This window comes from Diadema antillarum, unplaced genomic scaffold (genome assembly GCF_040938485.1).
Source record: "Diadema antillarum isolate AM-2024a unplaced genomic scaffold, OU_Dant_1.0 scf00000064, whole genome shotgun sequence".
Classification (NCBI taxonomy): Eukaryota; Metazoa; Echinodermata; class Echinoidea; order Diadematoida; family Diadematidae; genus Diadema; species Diadema antillarum.
This window is the reverse complement of record NW_027270953.1, coordinates 380,805-406,677: the sequence shown is the minus strand read 5'-3', so window position 1 is coordinate 406,677 and position 25,873 is coordinate 380,805. Positions and strand designations below refer to the sequence as shown.

At 38.2% G+C, this 25,873-nt stretch overlaps 1 protein-coding gene across 1 annotated transcript; it reads right to left on the bottom strand.

Annotated features, from left to right (window-relative positions):
* Nucleotides 1-3,095: 3,095 nt before the first annotated feature.
* On the bottom strand, nucleotides 3,096-11,761 carry LOC139716319 (small ribosomal subunit protein eS17-like). The gene is made up of 4 exons (XM_071627878.1): nucleotides 11,752-11,761; nucleotides 8,203-8,354; nucleotides 7,100-7,271; nucleotides 3,096-3,479 (listed from the first exon to the last, which is right to left on the bottom strand). Exons 1-4 carry the CDS (start codon nucleotides 11,752-11,754, stop codon nucleotides 3,405-3,407), a joined length of 402 nt encoding a protein of 133 aa, XP_071483979.1. The 5' UTR covers nucleotides 11,755-11,761; the 3' UTR covers nucleotides 3,096-3,404.
* Between the last annotated feature and the right edge of the window lie 14,112 nt (nucleotides 11,762-25,873).

The window sequence follows — 25,873 nt, the reverse complement described above, 5'->3', positions numbered from 1 at the left end:
AATTTTCAAGTACCTGTGACTTCTAGAATCCATACCCACAGACTAGAAATGTCGCGACGGCGACTGATGCCTCCGCCATAATGCATGATTCTCCCAATAGGTGTATAGTACAATGTCTTCACAATGTGTGATGACAGTTTCACATAACTGGCAAAATATCGAAATAACAGGCTTGTCAGAAATATCTTGAATATTCACTTTCCACGAACTGGGTTTGCTATAATTGTCTATTAAAGAGTGCAGACCCTGTACACATATTAGGGGAATTGAAAATTTTTACTTGACTTCTGACCGACCTTATTATAAGTTTATGCATTGAGTATAATTTTCAAGGTATGAAGAAAGAGTGTAATTACAGTACAAAATATATCTTTTTTTTTTCATATAAACCTGACCTTTGACCCTTAACCTTTGACCTTTGACCTTCTGGCTGGAAATTTCCAAGAGAATCTCTATTAAGTAATACATGTACATATATATATTAAATTTTAAAACTAATAATGCTATCATTGCATATACTAGTATATGAGGGAAATAGTAACATTTTAAGGAGTTGACCTTGACCTTTGACCCCCCTGACTATTGACCCATGACCCCTAAATTCCCTAGATAATCCCTGCCAGTCAGCTTACATGCATATCCACCAAGTTCCATGAAGATACATTGAACCATTTGCGAGAAAAGTGATATTGCAACATTTTTACCTAACCTTTGACCTTTTGACCTTTTGACCTTTGACCTTGTGACATGAAACTCTCTCTGGAGAATCTTTACGCAGTAGTACATGTCTACATTAAGTTTCAAGAAAATAACTGCGGGCATTGCATAGATATGGGGGAAATAGCAACATTTTTAGCATTTGACCTTGACCTTTTGACCTTTGACCTCTTGTCAATGTCACTAAATTCTACTCAACTAATTGTCCCATCATACATCATCCTTGGACCAAGTTTGGTGAAAGCTGCTTCATCCAGTTTTGAGTTATCACGTAAACAGATAAATTTTAGGATTTGACCTTGATCTTTGACCTTTGACCTCTGTCCGATTTCACTGAAAAACTAATCAAGTAATTTTCTTATCATACATCATCCTCCAACAAAGTTTGGTGAAATTTGCTCCATCCAGTCTTGAGTTATCGCGTAAACGGATACAATTTCATGATTTGACCTTGACCTTTGACCTTCAGCCGATTTCACCCAAAATCTAATCAAATCATTGCCCCATCATACTTCATACTTGGACCAAGTTTGGTAAAATTCCAGTAAATATTACTCAAGTTATCGCGTAAACGAAAGCGGACGGACGTGCGTACGGACGGACGTGCGTACGGACGTACTTACGTACGGACGTACGTACAGACGTACGTACGGACGGACGGACGGACGGACAACCCGAAAACATAATGCCTCCGGCACCACTTCGTAGCGGAGGCATAATTACACACAAAATGCGCATCAAGCATCAATCATCATCACGACACACAGGCTGTCTGGTGCAAAAGCACACACACAAAAAAAAAATCACATGTATAAAGGGAATTCCACAAAAATTCATTTTTCATTAAATTACACATTCCACCAACTTCATACCGAGATATGTTAAAGGTAGCAATTATTCCCCCTGCTTTCTGAAAGCAGTTAGTCAAGTGCTCTTTCATTATGCTAGAAAAGTTAATTTTTGTGGAATTCCCTTCATACTTTCTACATACATGTTTTGTTGTCCACACATGACATCATAACCTCTAATAGTCTCCTCATCCAGCGGTTCCAACACAAAAAACTTTACAAATTCATAACTTCTGCATCGATTGTTCGATTTTCCTCAAACTTTCACTGATGTGCTCTACTAATGTTGCTGCTTTCACTCAATCCACATTTCTCTTTGGGTTTTGGTTTCCTTTAACTCATTACAGTAAATACAAGATTTCTGCAGATCTGTTGCAGGATAAATGGATGTGTATTGTTGGCTTTGAAGCACAAAAATAAGGTCACTTTCAAATAGCAGGATGGGATATATACTTTTTAAGCCAACAATTCAACCCAAATGAAAACTTCCAAACTAGGCATCATCATTTCTGAAGAGTTGGAACCAGCTCCACAAAAGCCACAAATATTGCAAGCCAGATGGCTCTGCTGCCTTATAACATTAAAGGACAAGTTCACCTTCATTAATATAACGATTGAGAGAATGTAGCAATATTAGTAGAACACATCATTGAAAGTTTGAGGAAAATCGGACAATCCGTTCAAAAGTTATGAATTTTTGAAGTTTTTGTGCAGTCACCGCTGGATGAGAAGACTACTGCAGTGTATGATGTCACATGCGTACAACAATATAAGGAAAATATAAAGAGAATTTCACAAAATTTCATCTTTTAAAAAAAAGTACACATTCCCTTGACTCGTTACTGACATATGTTATGGGTAATATTATTCCCATTGCCTTTAGAAAGAGGCAAGTCAAGTGCTCTTTTATTATGCGAAAAAAGTGGAAATATGTTGAATTTTCTTTACATTTTCTTTACACTGTTGTACTCATATGACATCACGAGCCTTAGTAGTCTCCTCATCCAGCGGTTCCAACACAAAAATTGTAAAAATTCATAACTTTTGCATCGATTGTACAATTTTCCTCAAACTTTCACTGATGCGTTCTACTAATATTGCCACATTCTCTCAATCCTTAAGTTTATGAAGGTGAACTTGTCCTTTAAAGGCAAAGTTGAAGCATGTGTATGTTTTCTATATCACATTGTCCACAGGTAGAGGAATTTGTTGAAGAGGAATTCGAAATCTTCAAATATACAGTACAAAATTTTGCTCTTTCACTAATTTTTGGTGACTTTCATATAAGATCATAACAATGATATAATAATCATCATCATTATCATTACAATCATGAGGTAAAAATAAATAGTAACAACAGCAACAGCAGCAACCAACAATAGCAGTACTGTTATTTGTTGTTTTCCATACAGTGCTTATCCACCACATCACAGGGATAAAAGACTTACGTAGTGCATCATTACTCCGGCATACCTTCAAAGAAACAGCACACAAGACCGTGGACATAACAAAACCATTTGTGCACTCCAAAATGAACTGAGGTTGAATTGTGTTGCTTTATTTTGTACACATGCACAGAACCCACAAAAAACTGCCTAGATCTGAGATCTCTCTCATAAGTTCTTCACTTATTCAAAGCGCCACCTTGGACAGGTATTGAGACAGTGGCATCAGCACTGGCATCTTGCGGGAAGTGGGGAGGCTCGTGTGGTTGGGTCCTTTTTAAGACATGGTCATTGCGCTGCTATGCTGTGGAGTGGGAGAAATATCTTGATGCCTCAAGACAAGACACCTGACGAGGGGTTTGCTTTTTGCCTGGATGATTTCATGACGATGTGCTTAGATACGGGGCCCACGGAATCCCATGCCAGGGGCGGCTGGCTCTGTCACTTGCAGGTTGGTGATGTTGAAATCCTGAGAGGAAAAAAATGCAAAGAAAACACATCTCTGTATCATCAAACAAATGTTTATTGGGGGGGGGGGGATGTAGGGCACTTTGTTGACATTTGCACAATATAAAGTTTTTGTAATTTCTTCAAAAGACATGGAAGAAACTTAACATTACATAATTATTACCTTCGCCAGAAAGTAATTGGTTTGCTGATATTGGTTTATCTGTCTGTCCAATAGCAAAATAATTCAAAATACTGTGAAAGGATATGGATGAAATTTAAAGGCAATGTTGATGACACATAGAACAGATGATTACACTTAGGTAGTGATGTAGATCATCATCTGGATCTAATGTTGTTGTTGTTGTTTTTTTAATTTCTTCAAAGGATTCTCTATCCTTGGCAAATACCAGCATGGCCAACAAATGATGGAATTCAAGCAGCAGGCATTAGAGGTGTGCTTGGGGCACAGCAGGAGGATAAGGCAGAGACTACTGGAAATGATTCTTTAAATTGGGAAATAGGGCCACTTTCAGCATAATTTGCATACGAGTGGAATTATGAGCTGCTTGGATGTCTGTGCTCTCCGAGTGCTTTTATAAACTCCTCAAAAAAAGTTCTGCAAGTCCAATCTGACTTATCATATTTCTCTCAAAACTATATAATTTCATTCAAATGTGACATCATAAGAAAGCCTGATTACTGATCTTTAAAATGACACCTCACTTGCTATGATTGGGTATTTCTGGAATGCGCAGCATGACTAAGTATGAGGAAAGGCCAAATGTGAAATGTTGCAAAACAGAGCAAACATGTTATGTTAAACAGTGTAATTCCCATTTGCTTTGTCGTTTCAGGGAAGGAATGTGCTTGAAAAGAATGCATTGTGAGATTATCATTAGATTCCAGGCTTCATCCATGAATTAAACTAGATATGTCGCTAAGGCGACTGGTATGCCTCCGCCATAATGCATGATTCTCCTAATACGTCTATAGTACATGTAGACAATGTGTGATTACATTTTCACAAAAATTGGAAAAAATATTAAAATGACAAGTTTGTCACAAATCTGTTGAATGTTCACCTTCCTTGACCTAGGTTTAATTGGATGAATAGGAGAGCATGTACTTGGGGATTTAAGGACTTTAACTTGACTTTGACCCATTCATAAGTTTATGCATTGAGTAATTTTCAAGGTATGGAGAAAAAGTGCAATTTCTATAATGAAAAGTTCATTGTTACCATTTTCATCTGGCCTTTGACCCTAAAATTCATAGGATAATCACTGTCAGGCACAACATGCATAAATATGTAGTAAGTTTCAAGATGACTTGAGCCACTTCTGAGATATGGAGGAAAAAGTTAGTTCAGCACTTTCCCTTGATCTTTGACCTTTTGACCTTTGAGGCAAACAAAAAAACAGAAGAAAAAAGAAAGCTTCCAGGGAATCTCTATTAGGTTATACATGCATACACCAAGTGTAAAATAAAAAAAGATAATCCTGCTAGCATTGCATAAATATGAGGGAAATAGTAAAATTTTGAAGTGTTGCCCTTGACCTTTGACCCCTGACCTTTGACCCATGAACCCTAAATTCTCTAGATATTCACTGCCAGTCAGTACATATACTATGTTCCATGAAGATACCTTGAACAATTTCCAAGATACAGAGATAAAAGTTAAGTTTTAATATCTTTACTTGACCTTTTGACCTTTGACCTCATGACCCCAAACTTTCACCAAAGAATCTTAATTGGGTAATACATGTATACACTAAGTTTCAAAAAATATCTTCAGGCATTGCATAGATATGGTGGAAATAATGAAATTTTACGTATTTGACCTTGACCTTTTGACCTTTGACCTTGAGCATGTGCACCTAAAAGTTGATAGGCACAACTTCACCCCCTAATACACATACATGCCAAGTTTCATTAGGATACCTCAAAAGGTTTCTTAGTTACGCTGTCCACAAAATTCATTACGGATGGACGGACGGACGGACAACCGAAAACATAATGCCTCCGGCACCACTTCGTGGCGGAGGCATAAAAATGCAGTAGTATCTGCAGATTAAAATTAAAGATAAAGGTTGACCAAACAGTCATCTAATGTCTAGGAAACGGGAGTTTTTGAAAGTGCTGTCATTTCAGCATTGCTTATTCCAGTGACCTTTTTTCACCAAGGCTGTACATTATCAATAGCAGAATTATTGCAACTTTTCACTTTTGATCTGTCCCCATAACTCAGCTGTTTTGCACATTCCAAGAACACCCAATCACAGCAAGTGAGGTTTCATTTTAAAGATAAATAATCAGGCTTTCTTATGATGTCACGTTTGAATGAAATGATATAGTTTTGAGAGAAATATGATACGTCAAATTCCACTTGCAGAACTTTTTTTTGAGGAGTTTAGTATACACTGAAATAAGGTCATTCAAAGTTACTTCTGATATTATCCAGCTGCTTCTAAGATTTTCTTTTGTATATGTATCATGTTCATTAAAAATGAATGATATAAAGGTGATTTTTTTTTCCTATTCCTACTGTGTTCAGCAATTGATTCTGATGTGAAAAGATTGAATCTCTATCTTGCCACTGTGGAAATTAATATCAATTTGCACTAAGCAATGCTGGTATCCATGCACAAGGGTTCAGGTACAGGCAACTCTTGTTATAACAAAGCCCTCGGGTACAGCAGTTTTCTTTCATTATATCAACATTTCATTAATGCCAAACTAATAATGCATACATAAAGTCATGTAAATGATAATTCTGGGATCTGAATGTTTACTTCGTGACAACAAAATTTCCATGTTCGTTATAACCGGAATGCTTTGCAGCGGAATGGAACCAAGTAAGCATTGCTAGCAACACCTGTGTTCGCAGACATTCTGGCTATATAAGGTAGCTTCGAACAAGTTTATATGGTGATGAATGGCTTGAAGTCACACTTTGGGAGTCTATGACTCTGGCAGATGTGGGTACACAGATGCAATTTATGCAATTTATTAAACTGGAATATACAGTTGTGACCACAAATGTCAAATAAACCACTGGTAAAGGGAATAAGTAAGGATATCTCTGTTGTGCTTATGATATCATAATGGAACCTCTTTGTTGGTACTCTGCTTGGTTAACTTCTATGCAAAACATTTCAACTGTTTGATGTTTTTCCAGTTAAATTTCTCTGTGCAAATATAAAATCTACAAAACCTTGAGGCCTTTGAACTGTGCCATTGTGTATCTATGAGGCCAAAAAATATTTCATATCCTTGCAAAAGTGGCTCTTGTTGCAAACATCTGGTAGTTATCTACATAACGCCCTTCACAATCCTTGGTAAGATCACATGACCACCTCACTCATTACAATTAATAATCTCTCGTGACGGGGAATAATTTTCGTACTCATATTTGATTAGCAATTTCAGCTGATGAACAATATTCAAGATGGTGTCCTGTACACTTCTATGGAAGAAAACTAAAAAAAAACAAACAAACAAAAACAACAGTATGTGTAGCAGTGGTGTAGAAGTGCATGGCAAATTGCAATGCAATACCAGGAAAATTATTCCCTGCGTGACATACAAACAATATTACTATCAGACTCGCTGCCCCTGAGAACGGGAGGAAATTCTCACCAGAAGCTTCAGCATGTCCTTGGTGTCAGGGTCCACCTCAATGATGTCCTGCTCCAGGGCGGAGACTTCGGGCACGTAGTTGTCCCTCCTCTCACGCTCCTCTTCCTGCAGCTTGATGGAGATGCCGCGGACGGGACCCTTCTGGATGCGCTTCATGAGATGCGTCACGAATCTGTCCCACAGACACATGACAATGACAGATAGCTCTGGTCAGAAATATTAACTCTTAAGATCCCTTATTTGATTCATATTCATTTGACCTTACAAATACTTTTGCTGATCCATTGCTTTTGATCTTCCTTATTTAACAAATGCTAATCATTTAAGCGAATGGAATTTGTTGAGCTTTGGAATTCAAATTTGAACTTGTAAATATAAAACATCCAAAACTGCATCCTACTTGTATTCACATAACTCCAATATCAAAACTGACGACAAATTTGGAATAATACATCATAGAATAATGGTTGACTTGAGTAACTGCAGGTATGACAAACCAGTATTCAATCTACAGGTATGCTATAAATATCCACTAGTTTTCCAATGCAAATGTTTAGTGAATCTACTCTACTCTGAGATAAATTTATGACCATATCTTATTTGCAATTACAGCAGTAATGCATAAACAGACAATTACTGTATACGCCTTATATGCAGCGAGTCTAAATTTTCGAGAATAGGGACTTCCCGACAATTCTGCAAGTGGTTAAATTCACGATCGTGGAGTACTGTACTTAACGGAAAAATGTATACATGTGTGTCACATTTATATCGGGATCAGAGTCATTATTTTCGCATGTCTTTAATTTTGCATATCGCACCTGACTCATGAAATTCGTGAAAATAAAAACCTTGTGAAATGTTTGGCGTATACAGCACTTTTTTCCCACTATAGGAGATTTAGGCTTCTACCAACCTTAAGTGACTTGCTAGCTAGCTTTCGTCCACTCCTGTGGACTTCTTCAGGCCAAGTGATTGTACCGTTTCTCTGAAAGCTAGCCAGCAAGTTACTTAAGGTTGGTAGAAGCCTTAATCTCCTATTGTACCATCTCCCCAACTGATGATAGTTTTCTACTTTTAACCTCTTTCTTCAGAGCACTTACCCTGCAATCTGGTTGCGGAGACGCTTGCTGGGGATAATGGCGATTTCCTCACATACCCTCTTGTTGGTGTGGAAATCAAGGGTGAGGCGGGTGTAGTACTTCTCGATAATCACCCTGGCAGCCTTCTTCACCGTCTTTGTCCTGACACGACCCTGAAATTATTTTATGAATGAAATCTTCATGAAAGATTCTTAGCAAGCATGTATGCATACCACAGGTAGGAATATTCTTATTGAAAGAAATGTCTTGATATTTGCTTCCAAGGAAATAACTGATGATGCTTATTGTTATAGGGCCTACTTGAATGTCATGACGTGTGTAAAGGCTGTGATACTGTGTATATAAAGGCAGCTTAAAAAATGCTGGGCGCTATATGTAGTGTACTTTTGCACCTGTTTGTCAAATGATCTCCAAACATGCACAAACTCACCTTTGTTATTCAGTAACCTAAATACTTGCATCTGAGTCTCCAAAGTAAAATAGAAGTTAAATGTTAACACTTTTAGTATTTACAAGTGTTACAAAATTGTTGGAAAATCTCAATCTCTTGAAATGCTGCTCTGTACACAAGCACAGTATGAATACATTCAGTGCATGCACTAAAGGTTGATCATTTGGTCTGACTGTCGTCACAGGTTTTTCTATGGTGTCATCAAAAAGCTAAAATCTGTTTTTCTCAACTATTCATCGGGCAAGTCTTGCATTAGCAGTTGTAGCTTCAAAGTGATCGAGTGTGCTGCCACTTATATATTTCTTTCTTTTCTATCTTTCCTTCTTTCATTTTCAGATAGAATCTATACCTAAATTTTCCTTTCTTTCCTATCAATCATTTCTTCGTAGTTTTTCTCTTCTCTAACTTTCTCAATTTCCTATTTAACTGTATTTTCTGCCTATATTGTTTGTTTCCTTTATGGGTTGTCTTTCCCTCCTTTTACAAGGGTCTTTCCTTTCTATCCTCTCCAATGTTTTTCTTATGTGTCGTTCTAATGAATCATTTTCTTTATTTCCTTTTCAACCTGTATAATTCCTTCTTTCCTTAATCCTATTCGTCTTTACTTCCATCCAGTTTTGATTCATCTCTCATTCTATTATTCTACCTAATGGTGCTTTTCTGTTTTCAATCTATATTTTCTGTTTGCTTTCCTCTTTTTTTTTCAAACGTATCCATCTCTCCCTTGCTTTCCTTTGTAATGCAAGTTTCTCTACTTTCTTTCCTTCCACCCCTCTCTTTTGTAAACCTTTTGTTTCATTGTTTTCTGAGTTGTTTTTTTTTTACATATTTTCTTTCATTACCTTTACCCCCTTTTCCTAGTTTCCTAGCCATATAGGATTAATATTCTTTCACCCTTGTCTAGTAACATTTTTCACAATCTTTCATTTACACACACTTTTGCTCTCTCTCTCTCACATACATACACGCACGCACGCACGCACAGTCAGACCGCAGCACCCGATAATTCGCTCATATTTATTCAACTCGTATGCAAGCCCACTCTAGGCTTGCATATGCAATGAGCTGCGGAAGGGGATTTTGTCCTTTGGCTTTCGGCAACAAAAATACACCTTATATTCACAAATTTGGTAGCAAATTCAAGGAAAATATGTAAACCATCTTCACATGTAACTCAAATTATTGTAAATGAAAAGTATCATAGCATAATTTGAGCTTGAGAAGTGATGAAAAAAGTAATTCGTGCAGTACACGTTCAAGACGTCAAAAGAATACCGAATTCACTTTGCATCTCAATGAAAATGCATTATTTGGTAGTCTACCTCTTAATCTTTCTATTCATGTAAACATCTTGACAATTTGTTGCTTAAACCGGTCAGGAACCAGTAAAATATACATCGATATCAGTGCTGATCAGCTTGAAACCGTGCAATCTCAAGAGTAAGCTCTCTCATTGGACAGCGCTTGCATTCAGCGCTTGCATTACGCCATTACGCTGCTACATAACAGTTTGATGCCACTTGCGGTTTCTTGGCACGCGTGTAGTTCAAGCCAAGTTCAAGTGCTGAATGCGAGCACTGTCCAATGAGAGAGCTCTTTCGCGCCACTGTACACTTTGTGTGGAGCATACTTCCGGCTTAGGAGTGAATTTTACAGACATTTCAAAACAGAAAAACTAGTATAAATCATGCTTGCATCTCCTTGACTCCAATATATGATGAGTATTTAAGCTTCCTCTCTACGAAAAAGCCAAAATCAGAAACAACAGTTTCTTAAACCGGTCAGGAACCAAAAACGAACTTTTAGACGACAAAATCTTCCGTGAAAAGCATGGATGCAAATTTAGTATCAAAATAAAGATCAGAGTCTGCAGAACAATTTATTGTGACTTGTAGCCATGATGAATGTATGTACAAGTCACTACACTGTGAAAACCATAGCCCTGTCAAACTCTTGCAAAATCTCGCACGACGAGACACCTTTCAAATGCGAAGATCATCGAGAGTGCTGAATAAATCTTGCCGGATCGGCTCATTAGCATACGTGCTACGGTCTGACTGCGCATGCACACACACACACACACACACATACAGCATGAACAACCTCAATCCTCAATCAATCGCTATCATTTGATTCATAGTATCACGACTTGGTGCAACTAAGCTGAGAGAAAGGCGGAAAATGTATCATCTTTTCAAAGATACCAAAAAAGAACTTGCTCTGGTCACTATCCTATGCACACATGATAGCTACATTCAGATCAATCGTGGCGCTCGCTGCATGCTGTGAACGTGTTTGCACTGTTTGCTCCTGTGCAACGCAGTTATTGCATGACGAACCAACTGCGATCAATTTATTCGGACAAGTGTAAAAGTGCCAAAATGGTGAAAATTCCTTTTCTACTGCCCCTGTGCTTGAATCTCAGTCAGTAAGTAAGATGCAAATATTCAAGGCTGTTGCCAGTGTTGGAGTGAGTTTGTGCATGTTTGGAGATCATCTGACAAACAGGTGCAAGAGTATTAGTGCCAAAATACTTTGGCAGCAATCTCCTATTGAGCATCCATTGTACTGACGATTGCATATAAGGGGAACCAGTCCCGTCATTGTATTTGCATGTTGTAAAGAATGGTAGCTTTTTTGTAACATTGCAACTGCAAGAAAGATATTTTCTAGCAGCTTCATGTCAGGTTCCTCTACCGAGTCTCCTACGTAAAAGTGATAGTATATGATAGCCTACGCATAGAGCAATACTACTGTTGGGACACCATTGTCCTATCGACCTGATATTAGGGTGAAAAAGTGAAATATAATATCATGAAACACATGTAACTACTGTTGTTTATTACACTATAGTCCACACACAAGAAAACATACATAAGGATTAGTACATGGGACTACACATGAAGTGACATCCGTTGATATATTTGAGCTTTTATTCGGCTACTACATATCACATTTGAAATTACAATGAAGTCTTAATTTTCATTTTCTCTGTCATTACACATTATCAAAGAATATAACGTTTTATAATTCATGATTTTTCAAGAGCTAAATCACTCTGATTGAGTAGATTTCTTGCCAATTACACTTCCACTAACCATTTTGACGACAGCGTAAAGCAAAGAGGACTACGCAACGTAGATGGCGTGCTAACAGTACAAGCCAAAGAGCGAGCGTACGCTCTTTGGTACCACCGAACTAAAACATATGTTTTTGGTACAAGCTGCAAAGACAGAGCCTTCGAGCAAAGATCATGACTTGTGTAGGATCAGGCAAAGAGATTTTTCTCCTCCCCAGTCACTGAGGAAAATCTCTTTGAGGATCAGGTCACCTCCCTACCTAGGATCTTTGGTACAAGTTGTCTGAGGAGCTGGACGTATAAAGAGGGGAGTGATCTTTCTCGTAGGCCCTAAAGATGTACTGTCGCTGTTCTTAGTTATTTCAAGACTTTGTCATACTGCTCAAACTGTTTGAAAATAGCTAAGCGTAGTGACCTAGCGGAGGGACTGAGCTTTTGCATAATTATTCTAGAATTGAAATTCAACAACCGCTGGGCCCATCGGTTGGAAAATAGGCCTACTTGAGTATTTTCAATTAAAAACAAACAACTTGCAAATGAATAAACAAAACCGTAAGTAGACACTTTATTTATTCATTTAAGTTGCAAAAATAAACCCACATACCCACTAACTTCTTTTAGAGATCTTAAAACAACATTTAGCAATTCGAGTAAAAAGTAAACATCGACAGCGATTGTCTTCTTCAAAAACGTATATGATTATGTGTGTGATATAATTATGATATAAACCGATAAGTCCATTTTTAAAGATTTTGAAGTACGGTCTCTGTCATAAAGTACAAAATAATACCTTTTAAATGATATATTGGTCACTACATAAAAAGGTACATTTTTGAAGTTATGGTCAAAAGAAATCATTCTCTTTATTTTTCTTGACCTTTAATGGCAAATATCTCCATTTGGCAAATATGGACTTATCGGTTTTTGCAACAAAAAACTCTTCATATATATATATATAAAATTATATGTACGCTTTTTACTGAAGAGCTGAGATCATAATGGCCTATTATGCCAATGCCTGCGATAATTGAGAAGACGAAACTTTGTTGTGGTTTTTTTCTTTCATACTGATTATCGAAAATATCATACGCCAGGGGCGGATCCAGGAATTCCGTAAAGAGGGGGCGTGTTTAAAAAAATTAAAGGGGGAGGGGGGGGGGGGGGCGCACGCACCCCTCCCCCATTTTTTCTTTTTATTTCTTTTGTTTCTACAAAAAATAAAGGGGGGGGGGGGCGTGCGCCAGTTGCGGTCCTCCCTGGATCTGCCACTGTCAGTCTAGTCTGGTTTCCAGACCCTTTGCCAACTGGACTCCGCGGCGACGAAGTCGCCGCCCCGCGACGAAGTCGCCGCCTTTGCCGAAGGCAAAGGGTCTGGGCACATTCGCTTCAAGTGGGAGGAGCCTAAATTTACCCCCAGTGAGCGAGGGCGATCATTCTGTCATTACGTAATAAGGAAGAGGTCACGTTAGTGACCCCTGCCAGTCAGGCACAGGCGCAGAAAACTGCGCCTCCCGCCAGGCGCAGAAAACTGCTACTTTGGGGTTATCCGCCCGAGCGCCGAGCAAGTGTGCCCGCTACAATCGATTCTCGTAGTTTTCGCGAACAGTCGGTTCCATTGATATCGTCTGTGTACCAGGCGCCCGTTACTGCTTTTTACTGATTTGCAGTGCACTAAGTACTGTATGCAAGACAAATTGCCAAAACACGATAGTATGTATGTGTATACTGCACTGTATCACCATAATTATATCGAAATATACAGCATGCATCAGGCACATCCAGAGCCATACGCTCTCACCAACAAACACCATGCGCTATATAGGTCTCTCCACACTGACCATAGCTCATTTATAAATCAAGAAATAGGCTAGTGAGATTGAGAATGAAGTAGGAGTCATTGGGATTACCTTGCTGTTACGATGTTACGCTGTTCTGCTTCCTTTGCAGAATCATCTGCAATTAACTCTGATAACTCATGTTTATTATGTGCTCTCTTGTATAACTCTGTCTCTGAGGAATCTAATCTAAAACTGCAATACCTATCGCATAGCCCCTGCCTCTGTGCTTTGCCCATGGTCAGTTCAAGACCAGGGAGGTACGAGGTATAGGCCCCACAGAGAGCCTGGCCGCACTTTCACAACACTTTCCTTGTTTTAAACTGCTGCCCTATGTTTACTCAACAGTGATAAGAACCCAACCTGCCGGGGAGAGTACCACAGAGAAGAGAGAGGGGGAAAGAGATGATGCGTTGAGAGATGGAAGGTGGCTGTGCTGGGGGAGAGAAAGGGAAAGAAGCCACGAGAGGGGATGAGAGAGGAGAAGGGAGAGAGGAAGGTCTGATAGGAAGGAGTACATTTCTGTTACACTAGCCAACACCTGTTGCACAAGGCTAAAAAGAGGGCAAACCGGTGGCCATTCAAAAAACATTTACCTAATTATGTATTCCGACCAGAATTACGCCAGATGTCAAGGTTTTATTCCCCTAGAAATGATTATTATGCAAGATTAGGTATTTGGCTTACTACAGAGGAAATATCAGAAAAGTGTCAAGGTTAGAATTTTCGTACGAAATTAATATCGATTAGGTGTCTTCATCACCTAAATTTTCTCCATGCCTTTTACACTACGAGCATCGCGTGGCATGATGGGTATTGTCATTATAATATTCATGATAGCAGAAATCGGCGCTTTTCGACAGGCGCAGTTTTCTGCGCCTGTGCCTGACTGCCTGCATCCTCACCCAGAGGTCCCAAGGACACTCTCCATATACATTACATGCATGCATCCACTGTCCGTGGAGTATTTCCATGCACTGTTTACTGCATGGAAAGGTTTTCTGGTGCGATAATCCTGTTTCTTATAGGGCCTATTTAGTCACTATATCCACACTATGCACGGAGCTATACACCATGCCCAAGACACATGGCATCCAAAGAGCGAAAAATGAAGTCGAAAAAAGAAAGTGCAGCAGATCGAGTATTGTGCAAAATTTTTTGTAAAAACTTTGTATGTGGAGATGAGTTGTGGGTGGGCGGCCCATGTGATATGAATGTTTTATTCTATGTACATGTATTTTTTATGTTCGTGTTTGCTGATGAATACGTTCAGTTGAGACCCTTCTTTCTATAACTTAATAGCAGCTAGTGAATAAAAAAGAAACAGATGATTAGCAACGTGCTCTTCCGATCAGTTCTTATATCGTGTCCCTCTCGTGGAAACATTGCGGCAACTGACTAAACTTAAAAATATAACGATATTGTTTATTTCTTCATCTCACACATAAAATTATGATAATCACCAAGATAATAACATCGGGATATGTATGAACACACACAAGAAAAATGAAGTACACTTGCATGCATAGGTGAGCTGGGGTATTGTGGCCCCTCAACATAAGATGTCTCCATACACCGGCATCTTCTATCCCTTGAAATAGCCCGCTTGATAGCTGTACAAGGTCACTTCTTACCACTATTATGCTCCAACATCCATTCATTTAGCAATTATAGCATCTATAGGGGAACCAGTTTTTAAAAGAACGCGCGATAAGAGCCACATCTATTCATTTCCAATTTATTTTTCATAAAGTCACTTGATGATAAAAACCTTGTCTGAAGTGGTTATGTATAATGAAACAAATAATTAAAAAAAATATTTCTTTGACAGAAGGCCATTGTTTGAAGCATGATGCGCTTCGGGGCAATTATGCCCCCCCCCCCCCCCCCTTAAAAAGCCTTGTTTTGCTAAGAACATCCATGGGTATATATGCAAGAAAGAATACTAATTATTTAGTTTAAGTCGCAATTAACATGGTTCATTGCTGGCATATATTAAGTGGACGTATACAGTGCAATCATAATGAATTATCATTGCAGCTTGGTTTTGGATATTTTCAGCTGAAAGACTTCGTTTCCCAAGGTCATCATGCAACAAAATTAACGGCCAAAATTCAAATTCTCAAAAGATGCTCATGTACTTTTTTTTTCATTGTTTTTCATATTATCAGAGACCCGTCCATATTAGTTAATCATAATAAACTTTCTATAAAAGAAACAGGTGCCAAGTTTATGACAAATGATATGTTTAGAGACAATTATCTCCCCATCGTAAGACTATTAATTGTTTTTTTTTTTATTTCTATATATAAGAAGCAACGCAAGTTGGCTGCTTTTATTACCTCATTCAATGCAAAATGAAAATTGAGTGTAGATAAGTAGAGAACAGAAATAAGTTCGGTACTATGGCACACCACAACCAACTATTAATTTTGGTCTCCATCCTGTAATTTTTGCTTTTTAATCCCTCGACGACAAACTTCTCCATTTCACCATATGCATGTCTTTATATAGTTGATATGCTCCTTGGACCTATAGGATGTAAGCATGTAGGCCATATAGGTGGTATAACCAGGGAGGTGGGAAAACCGAGCACTTGTGTGACCTTTTGTAAATATTGATGTTGTTACATTCCTGATTCCGATAATTGAATGGTGAATGTGGCAAAGAATGGTTCATCCCGATGACGATGTTGGCTATAGAGTATATGGGAAAGGTGGGATACGGAGCAAGAAGAGGAAATATTCGTTTTCTATCAATAATGCAATCCAAAATTCCAATTGTATTCCAGCGCTCTTCCCTTAAATTTCATTGCGTAATATTAATCTTAACAATAACAACACCGCATTTCGCTGAAAAATAAAACATGTTTTATTTTCGGAATTACGAATCCTATTTCATCACCAGATTGACGCGCATTTGGAATAACGACCCTTCATTCATTTTGGGATAAACGAAACTTTGGAATAAAGAACCTAATTAAGTTTTTCGGAATAAGGAACATTATTCAATATCATCTGATGCTATTGAATAATGTTCGTCATTCCGAATAACGTGATCTGATCAACAAACCTTCTGGAGAATTACGGCTCTGCATTCATTTTGGGATTAATCATAAATTTTTGATTCACGAAACTTATTACATTTCAGCACTGACAAACTTTCGGAATAATGAACTTAATCATTCGCATTAGCGAACTTTGTTCGGAACGTAACGAATTATAACAATGAGAATTATACGTATGAAAGCATTGAAAAAAAATTAAAGAATATAATATGTCCAATTCAGATACTTTTAGCTTGAATAAAATTTTTTTATATTTTTCCCGTGCACAGGTCATAATTGAATCATAGCTCTTCTCCGAATATTAGCCTGCCTTATGCAATAATAATAGCTTGTCATCGACATATTTTACAGAGCATGTGGAAGCACTATGCTTTTCAGATGGAGAAATTGTATGTGTTTTTGTAATGTATCTCATCGTTCTGACTCTTAAGTATGAGTTTAACGTTATCGATTAATACGAACAAATACAGCGGAAGGCGTTGTGCATCAATCAATATCGCCACAATCAAGTCTATTATACTTGCAGGGTTTTGTTGTTGTTGTTGTTGTTGTTTTGCTTTTCTAGAGGGCCTCAATTTTTTCATCCACAAAGATGCCTGATTTTGAGACTCACAATTCCGGATACCTGATTTGGGAAACCTCTTTAGAGTTTTCATTGTTCGTCGAAAATGATCATTGATATCATGAGAACAATAACTATATCTCTCTAAGATTTATAATGTTTGTTTTTTGTTAAGTGCTGTCTGGGGCGAATTATTTGTATAGGGCCCCATTTTCTCTCTCTCTTCTTTCGTTCTTTAAAACAACAACAACAACAACAATAATGTCTACATGAATTGTTAACTTCTTCTCTCTGAAAAAAACCCAAACCATCCCCCTCCCCCCCCCCCCAAAAAAAAAAAACCAAATTAAAATACTTCACTGTTGATGCTGTTCATTTGGATATTTGAGCACCAATTCGCCGCCATTGATGAATGTCGGAAAGATTTGGGACCTCAGATAATGTTCATTTACATTGAGCTGATGATTGCATTCCACGTCTATAAATAGCACCTATAAAAGGACTGTACAGTACTGGTTGAGGTGGGCATTCATCTTTTGAACATTCCTCAGTGAGATAATGAAAAGCCTCTTATGAAATATGAAAGAGCATGTAATTTTAAGAAGGATTCAATGTTTATTTGATGAAAATTGGTTTTCAAATGGCTGAGATATCCAAAAAAAAAGTGCTAATAATAAAAGGCGACATGCCACAACTTTATTAGGATCTCTTTGTTTCACCTTGTTTTTGGTTATCTCGGCCATTTCAAAACCGATTTTCATCGAATAAACTTTTGATACCCCTTAGAACTGAGAAGGTTTCTGAATATCTCGCAAAACGTTCAAAGCTATATCCTCACCACGACCAGAACTGTACACACCCTTTAAGATTAAATCATTGAAGTGAACTCAATATCACATAATCAAATAGAAAAAAAAATGTGTATCTGAAATTGCCAGTTTCTATCAAAATATGCATCCATTTTGTATGTTTTCATTGGTCAAAGATCCGTGAATTTTGCTTTATTTGTAGGATTCAGTATACTAGTAGTCAAATTAGACCGGTTTTTACATTCATACTCATAAGGCCTACTTAAAAAAAAAGGTTAAAAAAAATGTTGCTGGTTTTCCCCAAGTCGAGCCTACAAAAAGAAATCCATTAGACAACATAGTGGAAACGAGAAAACGACTCAGATGGTTATGCATTAAAATACTGGGATTGAGATACTTTGTAAAGGAAGGAAGGGAAATGTGGTTCGCAATTGTTAACTTTACTGATTGTATTGCACTATAGGCCCTACATTAGTTGGAAAAAAAATAAACCCAGCACAAATGAAGAAACAAAAAAAAAATCTTCCTTGGACACCTATTCCTCATTGAGCTTATAACATAAGTAACAAGGATATGTGATTTTTTATTTCGTCGATAGACACAATGACACAAAATTATTGGAAACATATAGTTCACTTGACCATTGTACGCATCTATAGTAGTAAACAGGAAAAAACGTGAGTAACAATCAAAAACATCGAAAACTTTTAGGAATACACATCATGGAGTACACACTGTCTACGATTGCCGATTCTTCCATCCGACCTTACTTTAGATCTTAGAAAAGTCCGAATGTTCGTGTGCAGAGAGGTAGAATAATATACGCCTCCCTGAATGTATACCATCACCCTCATCCTGCATACTACAGTATACATCATCCACACTATTGGTACACACACGCCGCAATGCCAACACACAGGTAGTAGGGAGAGTCCTCCCACCACCCGGCTCTGATAACACGCTGAGCAGGATAATTCGAATTTCGCGCTTCAGAGGACGGGAGCGCTGACAGATTTATGGATTCCGCCCAAAATCGGGCGGAATCCATTAACTCCAAGACGAATGCTTCCAGACCCTCTGCGCGAGAAAATCAACTTAAACTATACTAGTTTTCGACGTTGAGGGCGTCAATATCATGGATAGCGAAATAGTATGGGCAGAGGGTCTGGAAGCCAGACTACTGTCGTGACTGTACGCGACATTAATTTGTTTGCGTTTTGACGGTAGTATTAAAGAACATACAATATATTTCATGGCAACACATATATTGTCAAGTCTTTTTTAGATGTGCTTAATAAGAGGTCTTGTGTGTACGAAATTTGATGATACATGTATCTTCTTTGTCAATCATTGCTGATTTTTTTTTTTTTTTTTGCTCAGCAAAAACAAATATCAACTCAAGAATAATTCATAATGCGATTAAAACATCCTCGGACTGATAACGAATCCACCATCTTCTCTCTTTTCCCTTTTATACCACCTTTATCTTTTTCTGCTTTATTCCTATCAAAATAATTATAATGCTACTAATGATGATCCCAGGTTTCGTTTTGATCTTGCTATGTTCTTCTCCTCACATCTAATCTTTCCCCACAGGATCAACAGCGCCATCTTAGGACTTAGAACATCTCAGTCAGATATCGGGCTGTTATAACTAGCTAATGCTTCTTTGGCTGAGTCAGTGCATTATGAATACATTTGAACAGTTTCATTGAAAATGGACTAAGCGCCATTTTCAACAATGACTATGTCATCAAATAGAACGAAATAAAACATTTCGAGCTGTACCTCGCTTGTAATTCAACAAGCATTTTTTTTTTTCAAATTGTGAATTAAAACATCCCTTATTTTCTTATCATTTGGTGTTTTTGCGTTTAGCAGCTTTGGAGTTAGATCATTTTGCAAAAAAAAAGAAAAGCTCTTCTTTTGTGCCCACGACAATTACTGTAATGATAAGAATAGACCCTGAAAAGTCGTTGATAGTTGCAATGACAGTGTAAATAGTGTAATTGTTAATGTTTCATCACAACACTTCTGTTCTTTGTCTGTCCCCAATGAATGCTAACATCATCGAAGGAGGGAAGAAAACTCTCCCCAATGTCTTAACTGTTCACATCATCGATTCTAGCTCTTATAGGGCCTATACCCACATGGCTATCACTCTCGGACTAGCCTCAACATTTCAGATTGGGTTAACCTAATTATCTCACTTTATTACAAATGAACATCCAAACTGTGTTGGACCTGTAACTGACGGATTTTTTTTTAATCATTCCGGAATGGCTTTACTGCCAGGATACAGAACAATGCCATTCGCCGAGTCGAGAACAAGGAAGGAGACACGTGTACTTTAGGTTTATAGGAATAGGGTAATTTAGACTGTTGTGTGGATATGTGGATATTTTCAACGGAAATGACTAGTTTTATGTGTCTGCTAAGGAAAACGGTTGTTTGTAAGCCGATTCCCCTGGCTTGGAAGCAAGCAACCCTCCGAAGGGCTAGGCAAATGAGAATTATGTACCTTGTCTATAAGATAGAGGACAAACGCAGGCTGCAGCCAGGGGAATCGGAAAAAGAAAAAGAAAAGGGACCTCGTGATTTAACGGCGGGTGATAATTTTGCTTAATCGGATTATAGCGCCGTCTGCCTCCAGATCCAGAAATCCCGGAATCTAATCCTGAGTGTAACTGAGCAATGTTGGGTGTCATACATAAGAGGCAAAACACTCTGTCCTCAGACAGATTCTGCTTCATTCATTCATCGCAAAGAGCAGGGTGCATAACCCGGTGAAGTGGTAACGCCTCACATCCAACTGGACCCAATGGAGACCAGCGCTATATTGCAGCCGAATATAGACTATCCAGTCGTTTTCTCAGATAAAAAGTGAAGTGACTAGCCCTGTCATTATATTATACACTAAGCCGCTCATAGCTCCTCATGACAGGACTCATTATGACCTTGTGAAAATAGCTCATTAAAAACCCCCTCCCCTCAAAAGGGGGCTGGGGCATCTGAATAGATCAACATACAATCGTACTGTTAAGGTGTTCGGTCGTTTCAAGACGTAGTAGATCAGCATTAATTGTCTCTAATATGCAGTGTGTTTGCACACGAGATCTATATAGGCCCACGCATATTTTTAACATCTACCGTAGATGGCTGCTAACAAGTTATTTGTGCTTAATGTCCAGAATCCTTCGATACGATGCTTGCCAATTCATTTTTTTCCCTCTAATATACTATGGTAACTCATTTTGATGCATAATTGTTATCTTTCTTAAATATGCCACGCTCTGACATAAAGAGTAGGGGCGCTGTGGCATAGTGGATAAGACTCCCAACTCCCGATCGGAGGATCCGAGTTCGATTCCTGCCCAGCCCCTACGTCCTTGGACAAGATGTTTTTACCCACCATGTCCCTCTCGACCCAGGTGTGTATAAATGGGTACCTGCCAACGCTATAGGGTAATAATAATGGCAGGGCCCTCTGGTAGAGCAGTGGAGACACTGAAGAGGCTACCCTGGAGAATTAAGACCTTATTATTATTGTTATCGTTAGATATAATAATTATTGTGCATGAAATGACAAAATATCCATGTGTTTCCTGTTGCAAAGACTCTAATGCAAAAAGTGGCCTCTGAGCATTTTGGCCTTCAGAGAAAATGTAAAAAAAAATCAATGAAAGCTCGAACTCTGTTGACTGATTACTTCAAGATTATGACTCACGTGGAGCATTTGAATTATTAACGCAATGTATGTTTACTCCTGAGCACATGCAATTTCCTTTTCTTATTTGATAAGATACTAGTATCAGCTCAAAACCAAACAAAAGACGATGTATACCCCACAGACGATTACAGTCCGGTGTTCTTCTGGACCTCGCCAAGGCCTTCGACACAAACAGTCACATAATACTATACCAGACTACCCTAATACAAGCACTGCATGCTTCTTAGCATTCCTTCCCATTTCCAGCATTGCCGTATACTTGTAATATTTTGTAAACTTATCCTTTACTTTGTATCATGATGAAATTTATGTGTAGTTATGTTCAATTTCTGCAAAATATTTCAATGTTTCTGTTGGAAATGGAAAAATAAATGAATGAATGAAAATGAAGAAATGAATAAATTGTCTCGTTATGGGACTATCCGGACAGGAGGCCTCGGAGTTGTATTGGAGCCATAATTCCTCTCAAACATCAGTTTGCTTTCGGTATCTTAAAGGGATGATATAGTATTGGTTGAGGTGAGGATTCAGCTTTTAACTTCCTTATGAAATGCCTGAGAGCATTATACGATTCTAAAATTAATTCAAAATTTATTTGATGAAAGTCAGCTTTGAAATGGCTGAAGTATATCCAAACGGGTCCCATCTGTTATTAGGATTGCTTTGTTTTGGATAACTCAGCGATTTCAAAACCAATTTTCATCAAATAGTCTTTGAATTTCTCTTAAAATTATGATTTTGTGCTCTTTCATTATGCCGTGAAAACCTTCTTAATATCTCCACACACACAAAAAAAATCATCATCAAAAATTTGAAACATGAAGCCCTCATCTCAACCAAAACTGTACAATTCTTTTAACGCTTAATATAGCTAGAAAACAGGCGTCCCTTAGGGATTCATGGTAGGGCCCCTCATTTATTATACGCTAGTGATTTTCAAAATTCACACCACCTGTCGTTTTTATGTTGCTGGGATACTAATATTCAGTAGTCCTGTACATCGTAAATACAGTTTAATGGATCGACGCTACGCAGTTTTCATTAGAGGTTTCGTTTGGTTTGATTTCATTTATTTTCCCACTCAATCTACAAGTTCAATACAAACTTTACAAAGACAATAAGACAGAGAATAACAAGTGCAAAGATTTAAAATGATAACATAACTTCGCACAAATATAGAAACATAAGCAATATACTCATTGCGCAGTAAAAATATAGCAAAACATGTCAGTAAGATACATGATAAGTAATTTTTCCAGTAGACAGAGAGTTGAATGCAGATGTGACCGAATACGATTTCTGTAGCATTGCATACAGTTTTTTCTTCCAGGTTGCATAGAAATGAATGACTTTGGGATCTATAAAATACTAAGGCTTCTTATAATAGAGCGGTTAAGCCCTCAAAATCATGAGAATTGTGCAAAATTTGACTAAAGTATGAAACTTTCACCAGTGTTAGTACATACCATAAGATTCATTTTAAGATCGGGAGGTAAGTCTGATTTGACCTCTGATGACCTCCAGAGGTCAATGAACTTTAAATATCGGAATATTGATGTTTGGAGGCATTTGTGAATGATAGGCTTAGATCTTGGTTACGTTGCACTAAATATGCATTTGTACTACAAATCTTCTGATTCCACAGGGCATTAACAGGTTTCTACTTTGACCTCTGATGACCTTTAGAGGTTAATGACCTCAAAGTACCATAATATTGATCTGTGATGTTATTAGTTAATGATAAACATGGTTAAGATGTGCAAAACAAGCATATCTGTTTTGCAATGAAACTGTCTTCATATTCCAAAGAGCAAAGACAGGTTTCTAACTCTGACCTCTAGTGACCTTTTAGAGGTCAATGACCTCTAAAAGGTCATAATATTGATCTGTAGTGTCATTAGTTAATGACAAACATGGTTAAGATGTAAAAAACAAGCATACCTGTTTTACAAGAAATTGTCTTCATATTCCAAAGAGCACAGATAGGGCTCTACCTTTGACCTCTGGTGACCTTTATAGGATGTACAAAACAAACACAATTGTAGCCCAGATGGCTACTAGCACATGTTTATAATAAAGAATAGAATAGAATAGAATAGGATAGAGAGTAAAAGAAAACAGCACACTGCAGTCGTTTTCCTAGACACCCTGTGAGGTCAATATATGCTCAGTCTTTTCCCCTTCTTGGAGTTTATGAAACCGTTTATCTATTTTTTTTGGTCAAAACCACCTCTTCCAAGAAAAGTCTACGGTCGTAGGAATTGATGAGTTTGATGTTGGCTACTTTCCCCGCTAGTGGTCAGCACTCTCCATCCCCAAAGCCCCGCGCCACATTACGGGGAATGACGTGATGACGTGTTTTTGCCCTCTGATCCCCAAACATAAATGACCCTCTGAGCTAGAAGGTGGCCCTCCTGCCAGAATTTGTGCCTCTATTTTAGCATTTAGGCCTATTGTTTAGTGGAGTGGGTCAAACAGGAACTCCAAAGACAAATTCAGGGATAATGGCCCAGAACAACGATGACGTTGGTTGCCATAAGGACACTAATATTCATTTGGTTTATCATTTTGATAACCAAGAAACAATAAAGTTTTTACCAGTGGTTACAGAGAACAAGTGAATGAAGAAACTAAAAGACAGCGGGCGAGTTAATCAGAAATTGAGATGGATGAATCATAGAAAATTGAGTTTTCACAGAAACGAATAGGAGGAGCAAATTGAACATTTGACTAGTAAGGAATTAATTTCTAGTGAACGCCACACCCCAATATAAGATTGAGCAAATGAAATGCTTTAGGGAAAGGAAGTTTGTTAGTAAATTAGTTATAAAAAAACATGTCTCAGCCGAGAAATCAGTTAGAGGGCTCACACCTGTAAATAAAATGGACTGTCCCAGACCCCTTCACAAATTCGTACCAAAGATACCAAAATAAATGAAGAAAAAAATTAATTAAAAATCAATGATGTAGTTTGGCAAAAAACTGAATAGCTGTAGATATTGAGTATGAATTCCTCTACAAACTGCATTTTGGTTGGAAGATGAAAGCTTTTCTGATGGAATTTGAGGGGACTATATTTCATTGGGTACGTGTACGGAAAATAGGTGATTTTTTGAGTGACAAGAACTCGTAGTCTGGCTTTGCGGACCCCTGGACAGAATTAGAGCAGAACAACCCACCCTGGCAATCTGAGGGATGAAAGGTAATATCTCACTCATTCAGGTTAGTGAAGATGAAACACCTCATTTCTCCCAGCTATTTTACAGAATTTTTTGAAATTTGGATTTTAACACACGTCTCTATGGGGAATTATTTACCCGTGTGAGCCCTATAGAGAATGCACGCAATACATGCAAGTCTATGGGAAGTATTCATCCCATACAAGCTCTGCTGGTTTATGTTGATCTTGTATTGTGTCAGATCTCTCTTCCTCCCTCCCCCTTCTCCTCCCTACTCCCCCCCCCCTCCCTCTACCTCTCTCCTCTACTCCCCCCCCCCCCTCCCCCCAACTCTATCTAGCTACAATTTCTTTTCTTAGTATTATGTTCTTGTGGTACTAGATCTTAGTAAATAGCAGTCATCAGTATCACACAACTTTGAATGACTGTGTTAATCTTGTATTGTGTATCTTGTACTGTGTCAGATCTCTTCCTCCCTCCCCTTCCCCTCCCTACCCCCTCTCTCTACCTCTCTCCTCTACTCCCCCCTCCTCAACTCTGCCTTGCTACTATTTCTTTTCTTAATATTATGTTCTTGTCACTAGATCTTAGTACATAGCAGTCAGTCATCAGTATCACACAACTTTGAATGACTGTGTTAATCTTGTATTGTGTATCTTGTACTGTGTCAGATCTCTTCCTCCCTCCCCCTTCTGCTCCCTACCCCCTCCCTCTACCTCTCTCCTCTACCCCCCCACTCTTCCTTGCTACAATTTCTTTTCTTAATATCATGTTCTTGTGGTACTAGATCTTAGTAAATAGCAGTCATCAGTATCACACAACTTTGAATGACTGTGTTAATCTTGTATTGTGTATCTTGTATTGTGTCAGATCTCTTCCTCCTCCCCTTCCCCTCCCTACCCCCCTCTCTCTGCCTCTCTCCTCTACTCCCCCCCCTCCTCAACTCTGCCTTGCTACTA